At 43.4% G+C, this 23770-nt stretch overlaps 1 protein-coding gene across 1 annotated transcript in view; it reads left to right on the forward strand.

Annotated features, from left to right (window-relative positions):
- The window catches only part of LOC144329706 (uncharacterized), a 210928-nt gene that overhangs the window by 173720 nt on the left and 13438 nt on the right, over window positions 1–23770 (forward strand). Inside the window, exons 4-5 of the mRNA XM_077938669.1 lie at window positions 298–376; window positions 4679–4804. Of these exons, the coding sequence (XP_077794795.1) occupies window positions 298–376; window positions 4679–4804 (205 nt within the window). The remainder of the gene's footprint in view (window positions 1–297; window positions 377–4678; window positions 4805–23770) is intronic.

Here is a 23770-nt window from a genome sequence, read left to right on the forward strand (position 1 = left end):
AATTAGAAAAAGCACATATTTCACAAGAATTGTCCGGCTAACTCACTCCTTAGCCTGGGTAACCCACATACCACTTTTCTCTTTAAAATACTCGCCTTTCAGAACTCTTGGTAAATTATTTAAGAATAGGAAGGTACCATGACTTTGGCCACAAGCAGTATTATGTATAATGTGCAAGTGAGTGCCTTGAGAGCCATGGTTGCTAAAGACAAATTTTCTCAGGGGAGAAAAACGTAAGCGGTTCTTTACATGATCATTAATTTTGTTTTGCCTAAATAACATCTTGTCTTTGTACAGGGATACAGGACGTTGCTGAGTATTGACGGGGGCGAGTGGGTCCCGCTGCCCCACAGTGTGATCCTGAATATCGACAGGGGTGAGTGGGTCCTGCTGCCCCACTGTGTGTGACAAGCCCTTTGTTTCTGGCCCGGAAGTGTCCCGGCTCCGTCAGTGCATTGGGCTGGTGCTGGCTCCCTTTGTTAGTTTGCATGCGAGGCAAAATCTCACGTCTTTCACTCTTGTTGACATACAGATGCCAAAGCTTTGAACAAATTCTTACTAAATCAAACCCAGAAATATGTAAAAGGGATATAAGAATACCATGAACACTTAGAGTTTGTTCTCATGATCTGTAGTTTTGCATTGTACATTTTGGCTTATCATTCAAAAATCAATGTAATTCACCACATTAACAAAAAATAAAGCAGAAAACCCATTTATTTTACCCTCTCGGTAGACACTGAAAAACGTCTGTTGAAATTTAATAGTCCTTATACGAATTTCCTACCACATCAGGAACAGAAGGGAACTTTCTCCATTTGATAAAGGCCACTCCTGAAAAACCAGAGCTGACCCCCCTCCTCGGTGGTGGCAGCCGGGGGAGCTCTGCCCATAGTCAGGGGTGTCGGGAGCATGGCCATTCTCAGTGGTTCAGGTTCGCATGGTGCGCACTGGGGCCCTCGTCCGTGAAGTGAGTCAGGAGAACTAAAAGGCATAAAGACTTGGAAGCAGGGAGATGCTCGATGTACAGAAGACATAGGGCCTTATTTAGAATATTTTAGGAAATGTACAAACAACCAGAAATGGTGTGAATTTTGCAAGCATGCAAGATGGACACTTCGCAACAGATGTATACAGATGCCCAGTGGCCCGTGAAAGGTGCTCACCAGGGAGTCGTTGGGTAAGTACAACTTAAACCCACAAGGTTCCCCTTCACAAGACTGGAGAAGGGAGGACAGTAGCAGGTGCTGGTGAAGATAAGACAGACTGGATCTCAGACTGATGGAGACTTAAAATGGCACAGCCACTTCAGCAAACTGTGGCAGTTTCTTTAAAATATGTACACTTACCATATGGCCCAGCAGGTACGCTGTAGACGTTCACCAAGGAGAGCTGAAAATGTGTGTCCTTGTAAGAGAATGCACATTATCTCCAGAGTAAATTGTCAGAGCCAAGAACTGGAAACAACATAAATCTCTCTCATCTGGAGAAACATGAGCAAATTCTGATATATTCATACATTGTCCTAGTTCCCATCAGGAAAAACGTACAAAATACTGAAACCAAAACAGACAACGGGAATGAGTTCCAGGAGCCTTGAATTGAGCAGAGAGTGAACACCACGCCGTGGAGTCCATGTGACGATGGAGAATCTATGCGAGTCTCGGGCGACGGAAGAGCACCAAGAACACTCCTCGAGAATGAACAGTGGCTGTCTCTTGAGGGCTGGGAGGGGACTTGTGGGAACTTTGACGCAAAAGATTTGATTCGGGTAATAAATTTCCATTTATCGTAATGCGCCAAGTGTACTCAAGATCTGAACATTTCACTGTGTATACTTTGTACTCTCTCCCTTCCAAAAAAACAATGAAAAAATAATTACAAATGAGCACTGAACTCGATAGATTTTTCACAGTGGTATTAGATAGCAATTCTGAAAGCATTTCTGTATCTCCAGGCTTAAGCAAATAAGTTTAATAAATCAGTGAATATATTGAGTGTTACAGGACCCAGGTTTCTTTCTTGGTAAGAGGTAGAAATAAGAAAAGGCCAAAGCCTGGAATGGATCACGTGGGATTCGGTTGCAGCAGGAGGTACCAGTATAAGCTGGTGGCTCCCGACAGATGTAGACAGGGATAGAAGTGCCTGTGGACGGGTGTGGGTGCATATGCGTGTTGTGTGTTCTACTTGCTGGCAATGCCCAGCAGCACCCGGTGCCCACTCTTAGCTTCCAAACACGGTTCTTCACTAGAAGGAGCCCTGGTCTAAGGGCTGGGGAATCCGGTGTCAAATCTGGGACCAGTTGAGCAACAGAACAAACCATTGTAACTATGAATCATCACCCACCAAGCCAGACTCCATGAGTACATATGGACATAGGTAAATGAATGCTGAAAGATAGAATAATTATTTTTCAGTGAATATGGAAGATCTAATGATTTAGAAGGAATGACAGGAAATCAGTGGATGCTAAAACTAGTAGTGAAGAATTGATGGAAAACAGAATATGCACATAGTGTCAGGGTGTCTCCTCCCAAATCTTAATTTCAACGCGAGAAGTAGCATCTTTGCTTTGGAGGCACGTAAGCACCACCTTCACTGAGTTGCCGATGTTAACATTGCCACACAGGACAGACGTCTGCGGTGTCCCTGCTATAAAATGCATACTCTTGAGTCTAGTCCGGAAGTTACCAAAATAAAGGACAAGCTGTAAAATAACTGACCTGTATCCTTTAACATTTCCAATTTCAAGAAACACAAAAGCTGAGAAACTTGGATTCTGGACGGGTAAAAATCACATGACAAATCAATTCATGATCCTGGATTGGATCTTCAAATAGGAGGACAAAGTAAAAAAATTATGGAGACAGTTGACACCATTTGAAAGTGAACTTTGTATATGACAGTTAAATTTCCCGATCTTGAGGAAAATGAATGTGAGAGCATATCCTTGTGTTGAGGAAATACGTTGAAACATTTAGGTATGGAAGGACATAGTATCTGAAATTTATTTTCATTTGACTTAGAAAATTCATGGGGGAGGGGGGAAAGCAGTGATGTAAGATAGGAGCATTTGGGCCTAAGTTGAGCCTGGTAAGTTATGTGGGAATTCGCTACGCTGGTCTTGCAGATTTTCTGTGTTTGAAATTACATCCAAAAAGTTTAAAAGGGAGAATATGCAAAACAAAAAGCGATTTGTGGAAGTGAGTGGACTGTCACTTCATTGATCCCTTCAGTTTTTGGCCATGAGCCAAGTCAGTCACATAGTGGTTTTTGACCTGGGAATTAGAAATAGTGGCCAGATGACCAGGCTCTTTAGTTAGGGAGAGAAGTGTGCACAAAGGCTGACCAAGACCAAGCAGTGTGATGAGCTGCTTGTGGGCGTGATGCTGAGGGTCTGGGTCCTGTCTCAGGTGGCAGCTTGGGGGGTTTAAGCCAGAAAGCCACGTCCGATTCCCTTTCATGGGATTATTCTCGCAGCTTCAGAGAAAACTGCCCCAACCCGTCTTCACTCACGCTGGCCATTTTTGGTGGTGTTTTTATTCTGCTAACACCGTTCTCACTGACAATTTAGGGCCTTTGAGCGGGTTTTTGCCTGTGTCTCAAAGATTCTCATCTTGACAGCCGGTATGTTTCATTCCCGTTGTTCTGATTCTGTGTTAAGAGGGTTCTTCCCTGGCTTCACAGTTTGGAGTTGCCGCTGCATCTGTCTCTGCTTTAATTCTCTAGCCCATGTATCACTTGTCTCGTCCCTTAAGAAGTGGCCTGCGTGAGATGCCATGAGACTGTCTGCCTTATCACCACTGCGTCCCCAGCCCGTAGGGACTTACAGAGAAGGCATTCAGTGAATGTGTGGAATTAATGTAATGGGTTAATAGCCACAAAATGTGTTAATGGTTGTTTTAGTCTCTTTTCACGCTGCTGATAAAGACATGCCCGGGACTGGGAAGAAAAAGATTTAGTTGGCCTTGCAGTTCCGCATAGTGGGGAGGCCTCAGAATCATGGTGGGAAGCGAAAGGCACTTCTTACATGTCAGCAGCAAGAGAAAACGAGGTAGAAGCAAAAGCGGAAACCCCTGATAAACCATGAGATCTCATGAGACTTATTCACTATCACAAGAATAGCACAGGAAAGATGGGCCCCAGTGATTCAATTACCTCTCCCTAGGTCGCTCCCACAACACATGGGAATTCTGGGAGGTACAATTCAAGTTGAAATTTGGGTGGGGACACAGCCATACCTTATCCATAGCCAACACAGTCCTGGCCCATGGCTGGTATTGAGCTGAGCTGCGACTGTGGCTGTGTGAGTTGGGGTGCGAGGCGTGTGCACGCCTCTCAGTGGTACAGTGAAAGGATTTGGAGGCTCACACGTGTGACCTACAAAGAATCTCCAAAGATCAAGGTCCATTCACCCTAAAAAAAATCTCAGCGCAGTTTACAGCCAGTGTTTGCTTGTGGACATGGATTCTGCAGTAATAAAATGAATAATTAAAAGTCTGAATAAATTTTAATGTCTTTACTGGAATTGTAAACACTGATTTTCTTTCCTCACCTACCCATCTGTTGGTGAGTTTGAGAAGGTGGATGAACCGTGCTGCGGGGACAGAGAGGAGGGTACAGCTTGGCCACTGGGACCTCAGCTGAGCCCTGAGTGATTGAGCTCTCTCCGTTTCAGACGTCCACACGGAAGCTGTCCAGGCAGCTCTGGCCAAACACAAAGAGTGGAAGATGGCGGTGCCTATGCCTTCCAAACGCAGGTCCCTGGTCGTGCAGACCTCCATGGATGCCTACACCCCTCCAGGTAAGGGACACGCTCCTTGACACTGCCTCCTGAACATGCTGGGCGCCTCAGAATTGACCACTGGCTCAGCATTCGGGTTTTTGCCTTCAAAATCATGGTGCAGAAATGCAGATTTTGTGAACCAGAATTCCAAAAACAGTGTATGAGTTAAACGTGGAAGGAAAAGTAACATTATGTATCTGTATAAATACACGTTTTTAACTTTTCATCAAGACTCGTGCATATGATACATACCAGTAAAATCTCACACAGTTTTATTCATTTAATTCCTTGTATGGAAAAGGGAAGAGTTTGTTGTAGCCCCCTGGGTGGAATTGGACTTTTCTTCTGATTAGGCTGGTGCATGCGTGTTCTCGAATCTTCAGATAAGTGTGCTGTATTGTTGGATTGTTTTAGAACAAGCGAATTGGACAGTTTAAGCAGCTACCCGAATCAGGTCATAAACTTTGCCTGCAAGGTGCCAGCTGGTATTTTAGTTCCTGCAGGCCATAAGGTCTCTTAAAACCACTTAACTCTGCCCTCAGCCATGGGTGATAGCAAGTGCCTATGGCTGAGTACCAATAAAACTATATTTACAAGCACAGTGAACCAGATTTGATGCACAGACCTGCCAACCCCTGATCTAAATTACTAAAGGTAATAGCCAATTTATATTTCTGCTATATAATACTGCTTTTCTTTAATCTTGAATTTTACATAACTACCCAAATTCTCTATTTTCTCTACCCAAATAATTATAAACTACATTTCATGATCTTCACACCCAAGGAAAGCAGAAAGTTTAGTTATCCGGATACTTGTTAAAGACACAGATTGAACCTACGTTATTTGATGTTTAGTTTCTGTGATTTTTTATTCCAACATTATTCATGTCATTGTTACAAGCTTGTCTTCTCAAAGGACTCGAATCACCTTACATCCCACTTTGAAGCTACATATCACTTTAAATGACACCGTGTTTTTCCTCCAATACAAGAGAAACTTAAGGTACAATATGAATAGTTGAAAATGTACAACATTTTGGGGAGTATTTTTACTTTTGAAGTTTAGCTTAGACTTGGGAAGCAGTGAGACAGAAGGATGTGCTTCAGATCAGAGCTGAGATCAAGCATATGTCCACATTACAGCAAGCAGCTCCTGAGTTTCACCTTTATGTACCTTTACAAATGAAGGTAGTGGAATTTATAGGACAGAACTTACAGTACATCATTTTGGGTTTTCGTTGCTTTTTGTTTTGAGACAATGTCTTGCTCTCTCACCAAGGTTGGAATTCAGCATCATGATGGCAGCTCTTGGCTCAATGCAGCTGTGACCACCTGGGCTCAAGCGGTCCTCCCACTTCAGCCTCAAGCAGCTGGGACCACAGGTGCTCACCACCACACCCAGCTAAGTTTTAAGTTTTTGTAGAGACAGGGTGTTCCTACGTTGTTCTTGTTTTTCATTTACACATAAAGTGTTCTTCATCTAAAGAGCGCAATGCCAGCAGGCAAGGGAGTGAATGACGTGCTAGCAAGGTTGTTGGCAAAGGAGCCCTTTCTGCCTACGTGCTCCCTTGGACTCCTCCCTTTCTTTATTTTAATATTAAGTCACAGCACATGATTAAGGGCTGGGCACAGTAGCTCATGCCTATAACTCCAGCACTTTGGGAGTCCAGTGCAGGTGTATGGCTTGAGCCCAAGGGTTCAAGGCCAGCCTGGAAAACATGGCAAAATGTACAGAAATGCCTTTTGTACATCTTGTCTGCACCAAAAGTACAAAAAATTAGCTGAGCCTGGTGGTGTACACCTGTAGTCCCAGCTACTTGGGAGGCTGAGGTGGGAGAATCACTTGAGCCCGGGAGGCAGAGGTTGCTGTCAGCTGAGATGCCACCACTGCACTCCAGCCGGGGCAACAGAGCAAGACTCCCATCTCAATTAGAAAAATATAACAATAAGGCCGGGCGCGGTGGCTCAAGCCTGTAATCCTAGCACTTTGGGAGGCCGAGACGGGTGGATCACGAGGTCAGGAGATCGAGACCATCCTGGCTAACACGGTAAAACCCCGTCTCTACTAAAAAATACAAAAAACTAGCTGGACAAGGTGGCGGGCGCCTGTAGTTTTAGCTACACAGGAGGCTGAGGCAGGAGAATGGCGTAAACCCGGGAGGCGGAGCTTGCAGTGAGCTGAGATCCGGCCACTGCACTCCAACCCGAGCAACAGAGAGAGACTCCGTCTCAAAAAAAGAAAAGAAAAGAAAAATAAAGAGAGACTCTTTAGAAAGGATTAGGCCAGGCGTGGTGGCTCATGCCTGTAACCTCAGCACTTTGGGAAGCCAAGGCAGGCAGATTGCTTGAGTCCTGGCGTTTGAGACTAGCCTGGGCAACATTCCAAAGCTCATCCCTACAAAAAATACAGAAATCAGCCGGGCATGGTGGTATGTGCCTGTGGTCCCAGCTGCTCAGGAGGCTGGGGTGGGAGAATCACCTGGGCCGGGGGAGGTTGAGGCTGCGGTGAGCCATGATCATGCCACTGCACTCCAGCCTGGGCAACAGAGCTAGACCCTATCTCAAAAAATAATATGCTTAATCCTGTTTCTTTAGTTTATGGTTATAATTTGCAAAAACTTATGGTAAAAAAATTGCATTTGTGTGTGTTCTTTGTGTAACTAACAACATGGACGTAAAAGGATAACCCACTTGAAATATTTTAAACCAAATTTTTGGCACTAACCAGTATGTAAGGCAACGGGCATTTTTCTTCACCACTTTTTATAAGAGAAATGACTTTGAAATGGAAGAAGCAGTGCGGTTATTTGCTTATTTCTCGTATTGAATCCAACCGCTAAGAAATGTTACTGGGTCATGCGTGATGAATAACCTCACTGTACAGATGTCTACAAAATATAAAAGAATATTATTTGAAATGTTATTTTTGTGAAATATTTGGATTTGACTAACATTTTTATATAAACCATAAAGCATCCTTTGTAAATTTCCATCAGGAGTCCTCTTGATATCACATGGGGCAGTTTTGTAAAATCATAAATGTCAATATAAAAATTTTTTACTCCCTCCTTATTTTGTGCTTAGCGATAGTTTGCATGTTTATTACCGTACTTACTCGATCAAAATCTTAGCTGCATTTCCTACCTACTTTTCTTAGTTGTTGGTAACAGTGGTAAGATCTTACTGAGTTTCATTGCCCTTCAGAGAATGTTCTTGAAGTTTATCTTCTATGAAATGACGGACTGCTGACCTGGATTATAGTTTCTGGAGAAACACTCATTAGGATTGTTGCAACACTAATATTCTTTGGGTGAAACTTGCCTTTAGTTTTCAAATGTAAAGATATAAGAATCATTTGCCAAAATTTCTAGCCATGATCAGAGAACAGGGACCCAAATCACACATCTGCCGTAAACAACTGTAAAACTGCACAAACCGAATGAGGTGGCTGTTTTTAGTCTGTGACAAGAGCTGTGCCAGCCAGAACCTGAGGGCGAGGGCAGGAGAATGAATGAGACGCACCCACAGTACACTTGCCCTCTGGAGAACACCTGCAGACTGTGGCGCCGAGAGCTCAGGTGTGGGTGGAGCAGGGCCATCCTATCAAGTCCAGAATGCAGAGCTCGGAAGGAGCTCAGGTGTGAGCGGAGCATGGCCACCCTACCACATCCAGGAGGGGGAGATCGGAGTGGGTGCAGGATTGGAGCTCTCCACAGATCCACACCAGCAGCGAATCAATCCAAGCCTGCCCATGTCACAATGACCCAGCAGTGCCTGTGCTACCTACTAAAACAAGAGCTGGAAAGCTTCAGAGGAAGGTTAGGGATCCTGAGTGTGCTCAACATGTTACCTACAATGTGTAATACTCAGCAAATAATCACTGCATACACAGAGAAACAGGAGGTAGAATCGTGGTCAAGAAAAAGGCAGTAAAAAGTGCACACACATGCAGGATGGTCTCTGTCACTCACCAAATGCGGCGGCTGAGCACATGAAGTGCGCCCGGTCTGAAGTGGATTTGCTGCGTGAAAGACATGCCAGTTAATATAAAAAATAGAAAATATTGTATTTGTATTTTTTTTTTTTTTTTTTGAGATGGAGTGTCGCTCTGTTGCCCAGGCTAGAGTGCAGTGGCGCGATCTCGGCTCACTGCAATCTCTGCCTCCCGGGTTCATGCCATTCTCCTGCCTCAGCCTCCCAAGTAGCTGCACGCTGCCACGTCTGGCTAATTTTTTGTATTTTTTAGTAGAGACGGGGTTTCACCGTGTTAGCCAGGATGGTCTCGATCTCCTGATCTCGTGATCCACCCGCCTCAGCCTTCCAAAGTGCTGGGATTACAGATGTGAGCCACCTCACCCGGCCTATTTGTATTTCTTATTGAAAGTATAGTATGAGCATTTTGAGTTAAAAATATACTAGTAAAATTAATTGTACCTGTTTATATATTTATATGAGGCTACAAGGAAGGTTTCAAGTTCTATAACAGGACTCTCATAATTCTGTTGGAAAGTGCCTGTCTAGATGTCTGATCCAGCAGAAGACCGAGTTTTTAAATCTACAATTATAAATATTTAGGGAATCAAATTACAATGTGTCAAAGAACGAAAATATTTTAATTCTTGGGCCAGAGGAAGGGAAGACACTTTTTACTATAATGGAGTTGGGGAATTTCAGGTTCCATACACGATAATCTTGAGAATTGTCACTCCCTCCTCACAGGTAAAAAGCTGAGCAAACTGAAAAATCAGCTGCTCTTCTTAAACCTGCAAGAGACGTGAGGTCACAGGCAAGCCACTGTCCCCAGATTGGCTGGACAGGTAAAGCGGAGAATTACCATACACTGGAGCACAATGCTCCAAGGAACCCACGCTGGGATTGGAAAACCTGAACTGGAATTGACAAATTGCTGCAGTGAGGTGTGGCCACATCTGAGAGTTAAAACCTCCGGGAGGCCTGTGCATATGGGTCTCATGCTTTTGTGAGTTGTATCATCAGAAGCTCAACCAGGTTCTTGAAGTAAACATCAGAGAAAAATCCCCTCATACTTACTACAGGGGAAAGAGAATAGGAGTCATTTTTCAATAGGTAGGTGCACTCTTCACTAGGTCTACCTTCCAGAGAAGCTTGTTAACTAGAGACTAACCAGGTGGGATTTTATCAGAGCCTTCTGACCTGGTGGAAAGGGAAATACCCAACTCCAACCTCCAGAACTGAAAAGCAAAAAAGAACAGAGTATCTAAGCACTATGGGACTTCCAGAGAGGCATAAAATATGCATAACGGTAATACAAGGGGGAAGAAAGAGGAACAGAAGAACTATTTGTAACAGTAATAGCTGAATTTCCTCAGATTAATGCCAGACACCAAACCATAGATCCAGGAAGCTCAAGAAACACCAAGAAGGATAAATGTAAAAACGACGACGACAAAAACAAAACAAAAATAAACTCTACTTGGGCATAAAATATTCAAACTATGGTGAATCAAAGATTAAAAAGCACACCGGAGTAATCTCCTTCCCTATGGAAGATCAAAGATAAGAATTATATTCAACTTCCCCTCAAACACCATGAAAGCAAGAAGTGGAGTGAAGTATTTAAACTATTGAGAGGAAAAAAATTCCATTAACCTAGAAGTCTATACTCTGTGAAAGTATCTTTCAAAAGTGAAGAAAAAGTAAAGACCTTCTCCGACAAAAATTGCAAAATTTGTTGCCAGTAGACCTGCCTTGCAAAAAATGGTCAAAGTTCTTTAGAGAAAATAGTAGAGGTCAGTAACTCAGCTGTACACAAAGAAAGGAAGGGCACAGTCTGTATACAGGGCTCACACCTGTCATCCTAACACTCTGGGAGGCAAAGATGGGAGTACAGCTGGAGGCCGCTTAGTTGAGACCAGCCTGGGCAACGTAGTGAGACTCTGTCTCATTAAAAAAAAGCCAAACGTGGTGGCCAACACCTATAGTGCCAGCTACTTTGAGAGGCTGAGATGGGTCACTTCTTGAGCCCAGGATCCCGTTCAAGGCTGTGGTGAGCTATAATGATGCTGCTCCACTCCAGCCTGGGCAACAGAGAAAGACCTTGTCTGTTTAAAAAAATAAATAGAAAAACAAAAAGCATTAAAGAAGAAATAGTGAAGGTAGAAGAAAATCTTTCATTTTTCTTAATAGATCTAACATAACAGTTCATTCATAATAGTGACAGTAAATATGTCATATACACACACTTAAATATAAGTGAAATGAATGAGAGCAGTGATACCCAAGGGATGGGACAGAGCAATTAGGAATTAGGATTATTTTGTTATTATAGTGTGCTTGCATTATCAAGAAACCAGTGTAGTGTCGTTTGAAAGTGGACTTGGGTTACTTGTAAATTTATATTGCAAATTCCAAGGCAGCCACTTTAAAAAAAAAAAGAACTGATATGCTAAGAAAGGAAAGAAAATAAATCATAGAAAATGCTCAATTAAGACCACAAGGAAAAAAAAAAGAGTGAAACACAAAAACAAAGAACAAGGGCAACAAATAGAAAATAGTAACAAATATGGTAGATGTTAATTCAACTGTATATCATTACTTTCAATGTCAGTCCAAATGCACCGAACTATATATTGTCTATAAGAAATCCACTTTAGATATAAAGACCTACATATAGATCAACAGTAAAGGGATAGAAAAAGATATAAATGTTAACACTAATTTTTTGGTGTGCAATGGCCTGATCTCATCTCACTGCAACCTCTGCCTCCCAGGTTCAAGTGATTCTCCCTCAGCCTCCCGAGTAGCTGGGATTACAGGCATTTGTCGTCATGCCCGGGTAATTTTTTTTTTTTTCTATTTTTGTACAGATGGGATTTCCCCATGTTGGCCAGGCCGGTCTTGAACTCCTGACCTCAGGTGATCATCCCGCCTTGGCCTCCTAAAGTGCTGGGATTACAGGCATGAGCCACCGTACCCGGCCAACACTCATTTTGAAAAATGGAAGTGGTGATATTAATTTCAGACAGAGTTGGCTTTACATCAAGGAAAGTTACCAGAGATGATTATTATGTAATAAAGGGGTCAATTCTCCAAGAAGATGTAACAATCCTGAAATGTATTTTTGCTAACAAAGCATCAGAATGCCAAAGCAAAAACCGATACACTTCAAGGAGAAGTAATTAACCCACTAGTATAGTTGGAGAGGTTAACACCCCTTTATCAGAAATGGACCAATTCAGTAGCCAGAAAATCAGGACAAAATTGAAATCGGCATCCTCAGTCAACTGTATATAACTGACGTTTATAGACTATTTCCTCCAACAACAACAGAATACAGAACATTCACCAAGACATACCATGTTGTGGTCCATAAAACACACCTTAACAAATTTAAAAGAATAGGAATCAAACAAGTGTGTTCTCAACCACAGTAAAGTAGAAATCAATAATAGATGACTGGAAAATATATTAGGATATTAAACAATACACTTATACATACTACATTGTTCAAGGAAGAAATCTGAAGATTTCTTCGAATTTTTGAAGTAAATGAAAATGAAAACTTGTTAAAATTTGTGAGCTGCAATGACAGTAATGTTTATAGGGAAATTTATAGATTTAAATGCATACGTTAAAAAAAACAAGATCTAAAATCAATCAGCTTCCACCTTCGAAAACGAGAAAAACATCATCAAATTAAATTCTAAGCAGGAGACAAATAATGAAAGAGCAGAAATCAATACATTGAAAACAGAATATCAGTAGAGAAAAATCAATGAAACCAAAAGCTGGTTCTTTGAGAGAAAATCTGTAAGCCTCTAACAAGAAAAAGAAATACAGCAGATAAATTACCAATATCAGAAATGAAATAAGGAACATAACTACAGATCCCATGGACATTAAAAGGACAATAAATACTATGAACAACTCTATGGCCACAAATTTGATAACGTGGATGAAATGAACCAATTTCTTTAAAGACAGAATCTGCCAAAATTTGAACAAGAAGAAACGATCTGTATGGACCTGTATCTGTTAAATTGAATCAGTGGTTAATAACCTTTCAAAACAGGAAGTGCCAGGCCCAGGTGGGTTCACTGGTGAATTCTACCAAACATCTAAGAAGAAATTATACCAATTATCTACAATCTCTTTCAGAACATAGAGGCTGAGGAATACTTCTTAACTCATTCTATAGAGCCAGCATCATTTTTAATACCAAATACCATTTTAATAACAAAATATTACAAGAAAACTACAGAACATCTCTCATGAACATAGATGCAGTAATCTTCAATAAAATATTAGCAAATTAAATCTAACAAAAATTGTGCACTAAAACCACATGGAATTTCACATATCCAAAGCTGGTTTAACATTGAAAAGCCAATTAACGTAATTCATCACATTAATGGGTCAAAGACTAACAGATGCCTCATCTAAGAAGATATAGAGATGGCAAATCGATGTATGAAATCATGCTTCACATCATGTGTCATAGAGAAATGCAGATGAAAGCAACAGTAAGATATCACTACACCAGAATCCAGAACACTATCAACACCAAAGCCTGTGAAGACGTGGAGCTGTGGGAATTCTCTCTCATTCATTGCGGGTCTTAATGCAAAATAGAACAGCCTTTAGGAAGACAGATTGGTGGTTTCTTACAAAACTAAATATACTCTTACCATACGATAAAGCAATTACACTCCTTGGCATTTGCTCAAAGGAGTTGAAAACTTATGTCTACCCAAAAAGCCTGCAAGTAGATATTTAGAGCAGCCTTATTCATAGTTGTCAAAACTTGGAAGCAACCAAAATGCCCCTCAGTAGGCGAATGTATAAGTGAGCTGTGGTACATCCAGACAATGGGATATTATATGAGGCTGAAAATGAATGAGCTATCCATAAAAAGACACGGAGGAAACTTAAAGGGCATATTGCTAAGTGAAAGAAGCAATCTGAAAAGGTTGTTGTATGATTCCAGCTTTACAACATCCTAGAAAAGGCAAGACTATGGAGACTGTAAAGAAGATCAGTGGTTGCCAGGGGCCGGGGGGAGGCAGGGATGAATAGGCAGAGCAGGAGAATTTTTAGTATCATGTGATCTCTGTATGATACTGTAATGGTGGATACATGTTATACATTTGTCCAGACCCATATATTGTACAACACCAAGAATGAACCCTGATGTGAATGATGGAGTTGGAGTGGTAATGATGTTTTGCTGTAGAAGTATCAGTTGTGACAAATGTACCAGTCTGGTAGGCAATATCGATGACAGGAGATGCTGTGCATATATAGGGTATACATGAGACATCACTATAAAGCTGGAAAATATGACACTGAGATGAAATTGCGCTGATAGGCTTAACAGGTTGGAGAAGGAAGATGAAGTCTGTGGGCTCGAAGGCAGATGAAAAGGAATTAACCAAAGTGAAGCCCAGAGAAACAAAATGAAAGAAAAGCCAACAGAACCTCAAGATCCTGTGATATGTCAATATACTTGTAATACAAGAAGGAAAAGAGAGAGAAGAGCAGGGACCTTTGAAAAAAGGAGTCAGAGTTTTCTCAGATTGATGTCCAACACCTGTGTCCGGCCCCGAGAAGTTCAGTGAATTCCAAGCAGAACAAGTATGACAAGAATCACATCCAAGTTCATGATAGCCAAAGTACTGAAATCCCAAGATTAAGAGGAGATCCTGAAAGGACTCAGAAGAAAAAGACAAGTTACACATCAGAGAAGCATTTGAACAACGCGTGACTTCTGTGAAGATACAGTGGAGACCAGAAGACCATGGAAAGACATTTTTTAAAGCACTAAAAGCAGGAGAAAGGCCTGTCAACTCATATCCAGGGAAAATCTCCTTTATAAACAGGGGTGAAACAACACATTCCCAAATATGAAAGCTGAGAGAATGTGTTATCAGCAGAAATACACTATAAACGTGCTAAAGAATGTACTTGGCTGATTGCAAAGGATATCAGATGAAAGGTTAGCTCTATGAAAAAGAACCCTAGAAATCATAACAGTGCACTCTAAATTTTCTAGAAAATAATATCATAGAATATTTTACTCTATGATTTTATGGTTTTTGGTTTTTTTATGATCTTATAATTTTATGATATAAAATCATACAATGTACACAATTCTCTATGCCTCCTTTACCTGTTTTGAAGTCCTTGCTGTACCATGTACCAGTAGTTTATTCCTTATTATTTATTTGTATTCTATTTGATAGATATGACACATTCTGTTTATTCATTTACCAGTTGGTTGTTTCCAGTATTAAGCTGCCGTCGACATTTATGTATATATCTTTGTGTATGCATATAATTTCCTTTATCTTAAGTGGATGCCAAGTAGCATGATTGACTCTTATTGTAAGTTTAGGTTTAGCTTTTTAAAAACTGCCAAATTATTTACAAAATAACTGCACCATTTCACACTTCCACCAGCAGCATATGTGCATTCCAGTTTCTCCACATCACCAGCAATAGTTACTGTTATTTTTATTTCTGCCATTCTGATTGATGTGAAATGGTATATCATTGTGTATTTACTTTGCAACAATGAATGATGCTAAGCATTTTTAACGTGCTTATTAGCCTTTAATGTGCTAATTCCTATTCATAGCCATTTGTATATGTTGGCAAAATGTTCAGATTTTTTGCTCAGGTTTTAAATGGGTTGGTTGTCATCTTATGGGTTACAGGTGCCTTATGTAATCTGAATATAAGAGTTTTACAGATGTAACGTGTCTCAGTGAAAGAACAATCTATTATGTAGCAGACAGAACAAAGCCCTTCCCCCAAGATACCCAGGTCCTATTCCTCAGAACTTATGAACCTGTTGTCTGAAGTGGTTAAAAGGGATTTTGCAGCTGATTAATTCGATTAATTTAAGATCTTGAGATGGGACCTTTATCCTGGTTTAAGTAGGTAGACCCACTGTAATCAAGAAGGTCCTTACAAGAGAAAAGAACTGGAGACTGGAGTGATGCACTTTAAAGATGAAGAGGGGCCAGGAGTCAGGGACACATGTGGCCTCTAGAAGTTGGGAAAGGTAAAGAAATGGATTCTCATTTGAAGCCTCCAGAAGGAATGTAGTTCTGCTGACACTTAGATTTTACACTTCTGACTTCTCCATCAATAGGATAATAGATTCGTGTCTTGTTATAAGCCACTAAGATCAAAGTAATTTGTTACATTAGCTATAGGGAGATAATCATCTTTTAAAACTTACTAGTTTTCTATTTTAATGAAGTCTATTTCACTAATTTCTATGGATTGTGTTTTTGGAAGTTTTAGTAGTCTCATGGTCTTACTGTTCTTTCATTTAGGTCTGTGACTCATTTGGAGTTAATTTTTGTGTGTGCAGTAGGGATCTAAGTGGGATTTTTGTTTGTTTTGGTTTGGTTTGGGGGACTTTTTCCCCCACGGTTTTTCTTTTTGGTGTGTGGGTACTCAGTTGCCACAGCAACATTTGTTGAAAAAACAAACTACCTTTCTCTTACTGAATTGTCTTGAGACCTTTGTCAAAAATAAATTAACCATAAATACAAGGCTTTATTTCTCAATTTAATTCTGTTCCTTTGATGTATGTGTCTATTTTTGTGCTAATACCACTGCCTTAAAAACTATGACTTTATGTAAAGTTTTGAAATCAGATAGTGAAGTCTTCCAACATTGTTTCCCTTTTTTAAATTTATTTTGGCTATTGTAGGTCCTTTGTATTTCCAGATAAAATTGAGAATAAGCTTTCCATTTCACACACAGCCTTCTGGGATTTTATTAGGCAGTGCCTTGAATTAATGGATCCACACAACAGCACTGTGTGCAACAGGAGCTTAGAAAGTACCACTGCATCAATGCGTCCACAGGTGAGGCCGGGGGCAGAAGCCAACCTCAAGCAGTTACGGTCCTCCGTGGGGCTGGCATCCAGGCAGGAAGGCGGCTCAGCAGCTCTCCTCCCACTGTGGAACTTCCTAGGTCCCCACATGAACAGAACCTAAATAACACGCAACGAACAACAGGAACGAGAACACGACCAACAGCTTCTGAGATGAGCAAGCTGGGCTGATCATGAGACACCTGACGGGGACGGTGCCAGAGCCCCTCCCAGTGACCTGTGTGGACAGCGCTGCCAGCATCTCCCTAAAACCAGCCCAAGTCAAGTTAGACTTGAGGCTTTCCAGGAGTGGGCAGATCCCTTCAATCCCACAGTCTGAACCTTCCAGGCCGTGTCTCATGGCCCTCATCTCACATATGGGAACCCGGACGCTGCACCATAGACGTGGCCCCAAGCCCTCGTTCCTTCTTCAACACCACACACCAGTACAGTGAACACTTAGGATCTGGGCATTCACATAAAATACTGCTTAACTAAAACTTCTGATTTAGAACATGTTTAATTCCTACTCACAGAGCTCAAAGTGTTCTGTCCTAGGAGGCGGTAGCTGTAACTAAGCATGAGAGAAGAAGGGATCAGAGTGGTGCCAAGTATTAAATATTCCTCTAAATCTATTCACCAGGTTGCCATGCTATTGTCACCTGCTTCATTTTCTGTCCTTAAAAGACAAAATAGTTACTTTTCAAAATAGACAACCTGTTTTACTGATGCTTAGCTATAAAGTAGCGAGCTACGTATCCAAAAGGGAGATATGGGAAAACAGAAAATGTCCACAAGCGATCGGGGTTGGGGGGCAGTTGCAGCAGCACCTGGCTCTGTTGCGTTGTGAGCCAGCCACGTGGGCTGGACAGCTCACTTAGCCACTGAAATTACATCATCTAAGATTTTGTTTCAGTTACTTTGATAAATTCTCCCTCTTGCTATGAAGAGTAAGGTTTGTTTTTTTTGTTTTTGTTTTTTTTTTTTTTTTTTTTTTTGACTTGGAGTCTCACTGTGTCACCCAGTCCAGAGTACAGTATTACAACCATGGCTCATCGCGGCCTTGACCTTCTGGCTCAAGCAATCCTCCCGCCTCAACCTTCCAAGTAGTTGGGACCCAAAGGCGAGTTTGATTTCTTTGCTAACGAATTCCTAATTCACCTCGCAGTGGGCCTGTCAAGGCCATATGCCCGGACATCCACCTTGCCGACCGTCCATGTGGTCTCTAAGGTGGATGCACTCCGGTTGCCTGGGCTCTGCACGCGATACTGAGTCTCCAAGTCTGCCGCTGTATAAGGGACTGACAGCCCCAAGCGTCTCGACGCGCCACCTTGAGCCGGGCTTTATTCCACAGGGCGACTCTGCTTCCCGTGATGAGATGCAGCACGTGAGCACAGATCAAAGGGTATCAGCAACTAACCCATTCCCCTGGTACTAAGCAGAGGACCAAGAGTTTAGTTCCTTACTTATTTGCTACGGGCTTGACTCAAAACAGCTTTCTGGAATCCTGGGGACAAACATCTCTAACTGCTGAGAATTCTGGCTTTAGTAACGGAAGAATCACCTAAAGCCCATTTTGTAACTGCTGTTCTCATCAGAATTTGAGGCCAAAGGGAAAAATAAAAGGGGGGCTAAGATCGTGACACCCCAGTTTGCACAAGGCCAACCAGCCTGCTTGAGGGGGTAAAAGGAATAGGATTTTTAAACTGCTGAGTTTTAAAAACATGGCTGTAGGCTGGGCGCACTGGCTCACGTCTATAAGCCCAGCACTTTGGGAGGCCGAGGTGGGAGGATTGCTTGAGGCCAGGAGTTCAAGACTGGCTTGAGTAACACAGCAATACCCTATCTCTTTAAAAAGAAAAAAAAAGGTTATTAAAATAGTAATAAAGGTTAATACAATAAACTACTATGTCAACATGGCACCCCCTGCTGTCAGACGAGGTGCAGTCTCTGTGGCTGTGAGGTCCGGAGAGAAATGTAACCGGCATCATAGGGAAGGTGGACCCCAAAGCCCCACAACATTACTCCTGTACAGTGTGTTAACCAGCATGAAGTCTCCTCCACAATCAGAAGCCTGGTTTAGAGGAACGCTGCCCACTGGACCTGGGTGGACTCCAGATGCCGGCCGACCAGACAGCCCCACCCTGGGACCCTGCCGGCAGCCCCGACTGGACAGAATGGCCTCATGAGTGTCCTTTCCTGCCACAGGCTGCAGACCCTGAGCCAGTCCTGGCTGTGACTGAGGCTGCGCATAAACGTCTGCGCCCAACAGCTCACCTTTGTACATGACACGCCCAGTCCACCTCATTTCAAATGTTACACTTGCCCCAAGGCGAACACGGATGTTACAGGTTAACTCACTGCATGTGTGCTAGACTTTCCCTGTAAGTGTTCAGACATTGCACAAACCGGATGAACAAACCCCACTTTCCCTGTAAACGTTCAGACATTCCTTGAGCCCGATGAACACACACAGCCAACAAACCCCGGAACGTGTAACGCCGCGGCCTCCTCCCCTCCTGAGGGGCGTGTGCTTACAGCTCCCCCAAGACCACATTTCCCAAAGCACAGAGTGTTACTCTGAAAATAAAACCTCCTTTTTCCTTCCTCTGTACATCTCGTGGTCGTGTTAACAACTATTGCTACAAATGCAGAGAAACGGGGTATCATCCGTGCTGGTCACCGAATTCCTAGCACCAAAGCTTCAAGGCCCCCCAGTCTGAAGGAAGCTTCTATCACCCTAAAGCCAACTGTGGAGACGAAGGCCAAGCTGGGGAAACGCTGTGTCTCTGCAAATCCACGCCACGGGGCCCTCTGCAGTTGTGTGTAAGGAACTCTTGGTCTGTCCTGGGGTTTGGGGAAATCAGGATGCAAGCAGATACCGTACGCTCTGCCACGGGACCGTGAAGTCTGCGGAACCTCAGAGGAACACGGAGACAAATGGCTGCACGACTCCCACAGGCCGAGCCTCGATGGGCGTCCGTGTCAAGAACACAGACACGCCGGGAGGGGCAGCCGATGCAGGCAACGCCTGCAACTCCAGCAAGCAACAGCGTCTGAGTGTGGGGGTCTCTGGCCAGGCTCCACCACAACTGCCATATTCTGTGACAAAATTTTAAAAATAGGTTTTAACTAGTTATAACTCTAACTTGTTTTACATATAAACAGAACACAGGGTACCAACAGGCTCCAAAATACTTTGCCTACAAGTCTAGAATGCAGATGGCTGCTGCTCCGAGTGTGACGAGTCCCCTTGTAGTGCCATAAATCCTAGATCTAGGTGACTAAGTGCTCTTCCTAAACCAGACGGCACCATGAGGCTCTGAGGGCACCCTCTGTCCCCAGGCCAGTCCATCAGCCCCTGCAGAAGCTTCTAGAGTAAGAGCCTGTGGATTTGTATTGGACGGATGTAAACCAGGCAAAGTCACAGGGGCTCGTCCTGGAAGCCCATCCATTTACCCACTCATGCCGTGGAGAGCCCTGCCCCCAACTCCACACCCGCAATCACGCTCAACCACAAGAACTGGCTTCTAGGCCCTCAAGCTACTCCCTCTCGACCCCGGACAGACGCTTCTCAAACCATGAGGCCCAGAGTAGTCTTAACAGGTGGTCCCAGCAGAACTGGCCACTGCATGAATTGATACTTTGTGTGTGGGGGGGGTGGTTGTTCTTCTGTCACTCAGGCACAGTGCACCATAAGTACAGTGGTGCTATCATGGTTCACTGCAGCCTCAACCTGCCAGGCTTGGGTCATCCTCCAGCCTTAGCTTCCCGAGTAGCTGGGACCACAGGTGTACATCACCTGTCCTATTTAATTTTTTGTAGAGTCAGGGTCTTGCTATGTTGCCCAGGCTGGTCTGGAATTCCTGGGCTCAAAAGTGAACTGCCCAACTCAGCCTCCCAAGGTGCTGGGATGACAGGTGTGAGCCACTATGCCCAGCCTAGAATTGGTTTTTCTTAAACCTGAGTTTGACACATGAACCCCACTTACATAGATATCAGCACACTCTCACAGCTCGAGAGTTTTCCTGAATCTCGATTCTGTCCGTTCAAGGTCAATATCTAAGAAAGGGTCAGAACTGACCCTCCCTCCGTGAAGCCTAAGAGCAAATGCAGCAGCATCTCAGTGTATGAGGAGACAAAGTAAGAAGGTGGAAAATACACACTGAAATTCTAGTGCTAGAATCATAATCACCAACACTTTAAGAGAGAATCTGCTTTCCAAAATATGTAGCTGCTGGATTAACTTCAAAGTCACCAGATTCCACAGGCAGTAGCTCACAGGGGCACAGCTTTCTAAGGCCGCACAGCCCGGGACAGCGTAACAGCCTCAGGGCAAAGCAAACTAAACAAAGGCTTGGTTCTCTCAAGGACGAAGATGCTCAAGTGTTTCCAAATATTCTTCTTCTTCTAAGTAAGTTAGATGCCTCCTACAACACTGTTTAGAGTGCCAGTGTATTCAGAAACATGAAGTTGAAAATACATCTCAGGACCCCAAAATCACTAAGGTAAAGGGACGTCAAGGTGAGGAAGAGCTTAGAGCAAACCTGCCTCCCATGCTCTTCCTAACAGAGACAGCTACTGGGGGTGGGGGGAAAAGCCACGTACCTCCCTCACAACCGATCCACAAGGAAATTCCTCATGGACAGAGGACAGAACTCAAAGTCACCATCTGCACACGGAGATAAATGCGGATCTGACTGCTTCCTCTGGAAAGATGCACCAGAAATGCATTTGTCTGATCTACCTGTGACCTGGAAATCCCTCCCCGCTTCGAGCCGTCCATCCTTCCTAGACTGAACCAACGTACGTCTCACATGTACTGATGTCTCACGTCTCCCTAAAATGTGTAAGACCAAGTTGTGCCCCAAACACCTTGGACACATGTCCAGGACCTCCTGAGGCTGCCGCAGTGTGTCCTCAACCCCTCCTAAGGCTGTGTCTATAACCTTGGGAAAATGAACTCTCTATGGATCGAGGACTGTCGCAGAGATCCTTCTGGTTTACAGGAAGCATTCTCTCCTGCGAGTATATCAATGAAATCATGTGGAATTACAAAATGCCACTTTAGTAAAAGCCAAGGAATTAGGGTTCTATGTGCTTCAAAAAAAAAAAAGTAACGTTCTATTTGTCAATGGACCATGAAGCCCACACCCCCTTTTGCACTGAAGATGTCAAATGGGACAAGAGGCCCCTCCTGAGGATGCTACCCTCTGACCCCACTTCCCAGAGTCCAGTTTCCTGCTGCTCAGGGAACAGCAACCCCAGCTTCATGAGGCTCAGGCCTCCAAACCCAACTCCCACCCATGCTGGAGAATCACCCCAGGGACTAGCTAAGTGGCAGGTGCAACTCTCACCTCACCCCCTTAAAGGGGAAAAGGCACCTTCCCGCTCCTCTTCCTGCTGGTGGGAACAGGGGCAGGAGCTGGAGGATCAGGAGTCGGGCGGCAGAACGGAAGCAGCCTGGGTCCCTGCTAGTCAGAGTTGGCAAATGCCAACCATCCCCGACATTCACTTTGCAAATAAATCCTTCTCTTTTGTCAGGTCCCTGGTTATAAGTTTGCACCCATAACTTAAAAAGAAAAAAACAACTCAGATAAAAAATCGGTGTTTGGCTGACAATATTTCAATTATCTTGGGGCCTTGGGTCAAATGATGGCAAAACAGGAAACTGAACGCTGTTATTCAGGAAACTACCTTCCAGCGCCGTCTACCCTCCCAGGCTGTCACCTTATGGTTGTTTGTCTGCTAGATGATTAACAAAACTGTTCTGAAAACCTAGGTGTACAGAACAGACAAGAAGTCAGCTCGGGTTGAGGGGAAGCAGGATAAGACCCCCTTCCCCGCAGGATGGTGGAAGAGGAGGAACCTTCAGCACCTGGGTTTTCAGGATGCTGGATCTCTGAGAGCATCTCTCACAGCTCAAGTACAGCCAGACCCTCCTCTGACACAGCCTGTTCAGGCGAAGGTGGGCACCTGCCCTAGAGACCCACAGCCCTGTGCGGGGCTCAGCTGGAGCTGAACTTGCCTCCCTTGGTAAGAGTCAGGGCCAGGGGTGGGGAGAGGAGAGAAGCAGCAGGCCTGAGGGCCACTGTGGAAACTCCATGCCACGCTAACTCTCGTCTGATGTGCTCCGGCCAAAGCCACGCTTCTCGGAGGGAGTTTCCCTTCACACATCCGGAAATCATCAACATCTAGTCTCCCCACAGAACAAATCCTTCCCTAGGAGGCAGACGCTTGGCTGTAACACGGGGTAATGAGGGGCGCGCCTCCGTGCCCACTCTGTAGTGTTTCCTGTTACCTATTTTACCTTAAGCTACAAATGATTCCCGTTTACACGGGACACAGTGACACAGACAGCAAAACACATGAGATTCAGTGTGATCCCACACCCGTCACTGCTGACCTCAAGTGCTTTGTTCGTTTTGCTTCTAGAGTTTGTATTCTCTCCCGGGGTTCCAGGCCTGTGGATTCAACCAACCATAGATCAACATATTTTTTAATGTGTTTGTACTAAGCATTCAGACTTTATTATTTATTAAACAACTACTCGCATGGTATGTCCATGGTATAGCTGTTACGAGCAACCCTGACATGACTGTCTGCAGGAGGATGTGCATATGTCATATGCAAACACGATGCCATTTTATTGCAGGGACCTCAACGCCCAAAGACCTTGGATTCCATAGGCAGTCCTGCAGCCCACCCCCATGGGCACTGTGGAATGGCTATAATAGAAAATATGGAGGTTTTAAACAGTTATGTACTAAATCTAATCTTTTGTTAAGAAATTAACGTGTATCACTTGTATTATTTGGAAGTCCTTCCTGGCCCAGAGACTTGACATGTTCTTATCTTTTTGTCCACGGATCTAGCCATTCCAGTAAGCTTGTTGAACACAAATCAATTTTACAATTAAATTCTTACAAGAATCACACTCAATCTGTAAGCTGCTTTGGTTTTTAAAGTGAAATAACCAATAGTTTTGCCAACCTGCTATATCATAGAATAACAGGATAAAGCAGCCCCATGGCATGCAAAAACATGGGGTTTCAAAGCTAACCAGTATAAAACACGTTACAAACCCCTAAATATGAAAACGTTTTACACCAA

Source organism: Macaca mulatta, chromosome 7 (genome assembly GCF_049350105.2).
Source record: "Macaca mulatta isolate MMU2019108-1 chromosome 7, T2T-MMU8v2.0, whole genome shotgun sequence".
In the NCBI taxonomy this organism is placed as follows: domain Eukaryota; kingdom Metazoa; phylum Chordata; class Mammalia; order Primates; family Cercopithecidae; genus Macaca; species Macaca mulatta.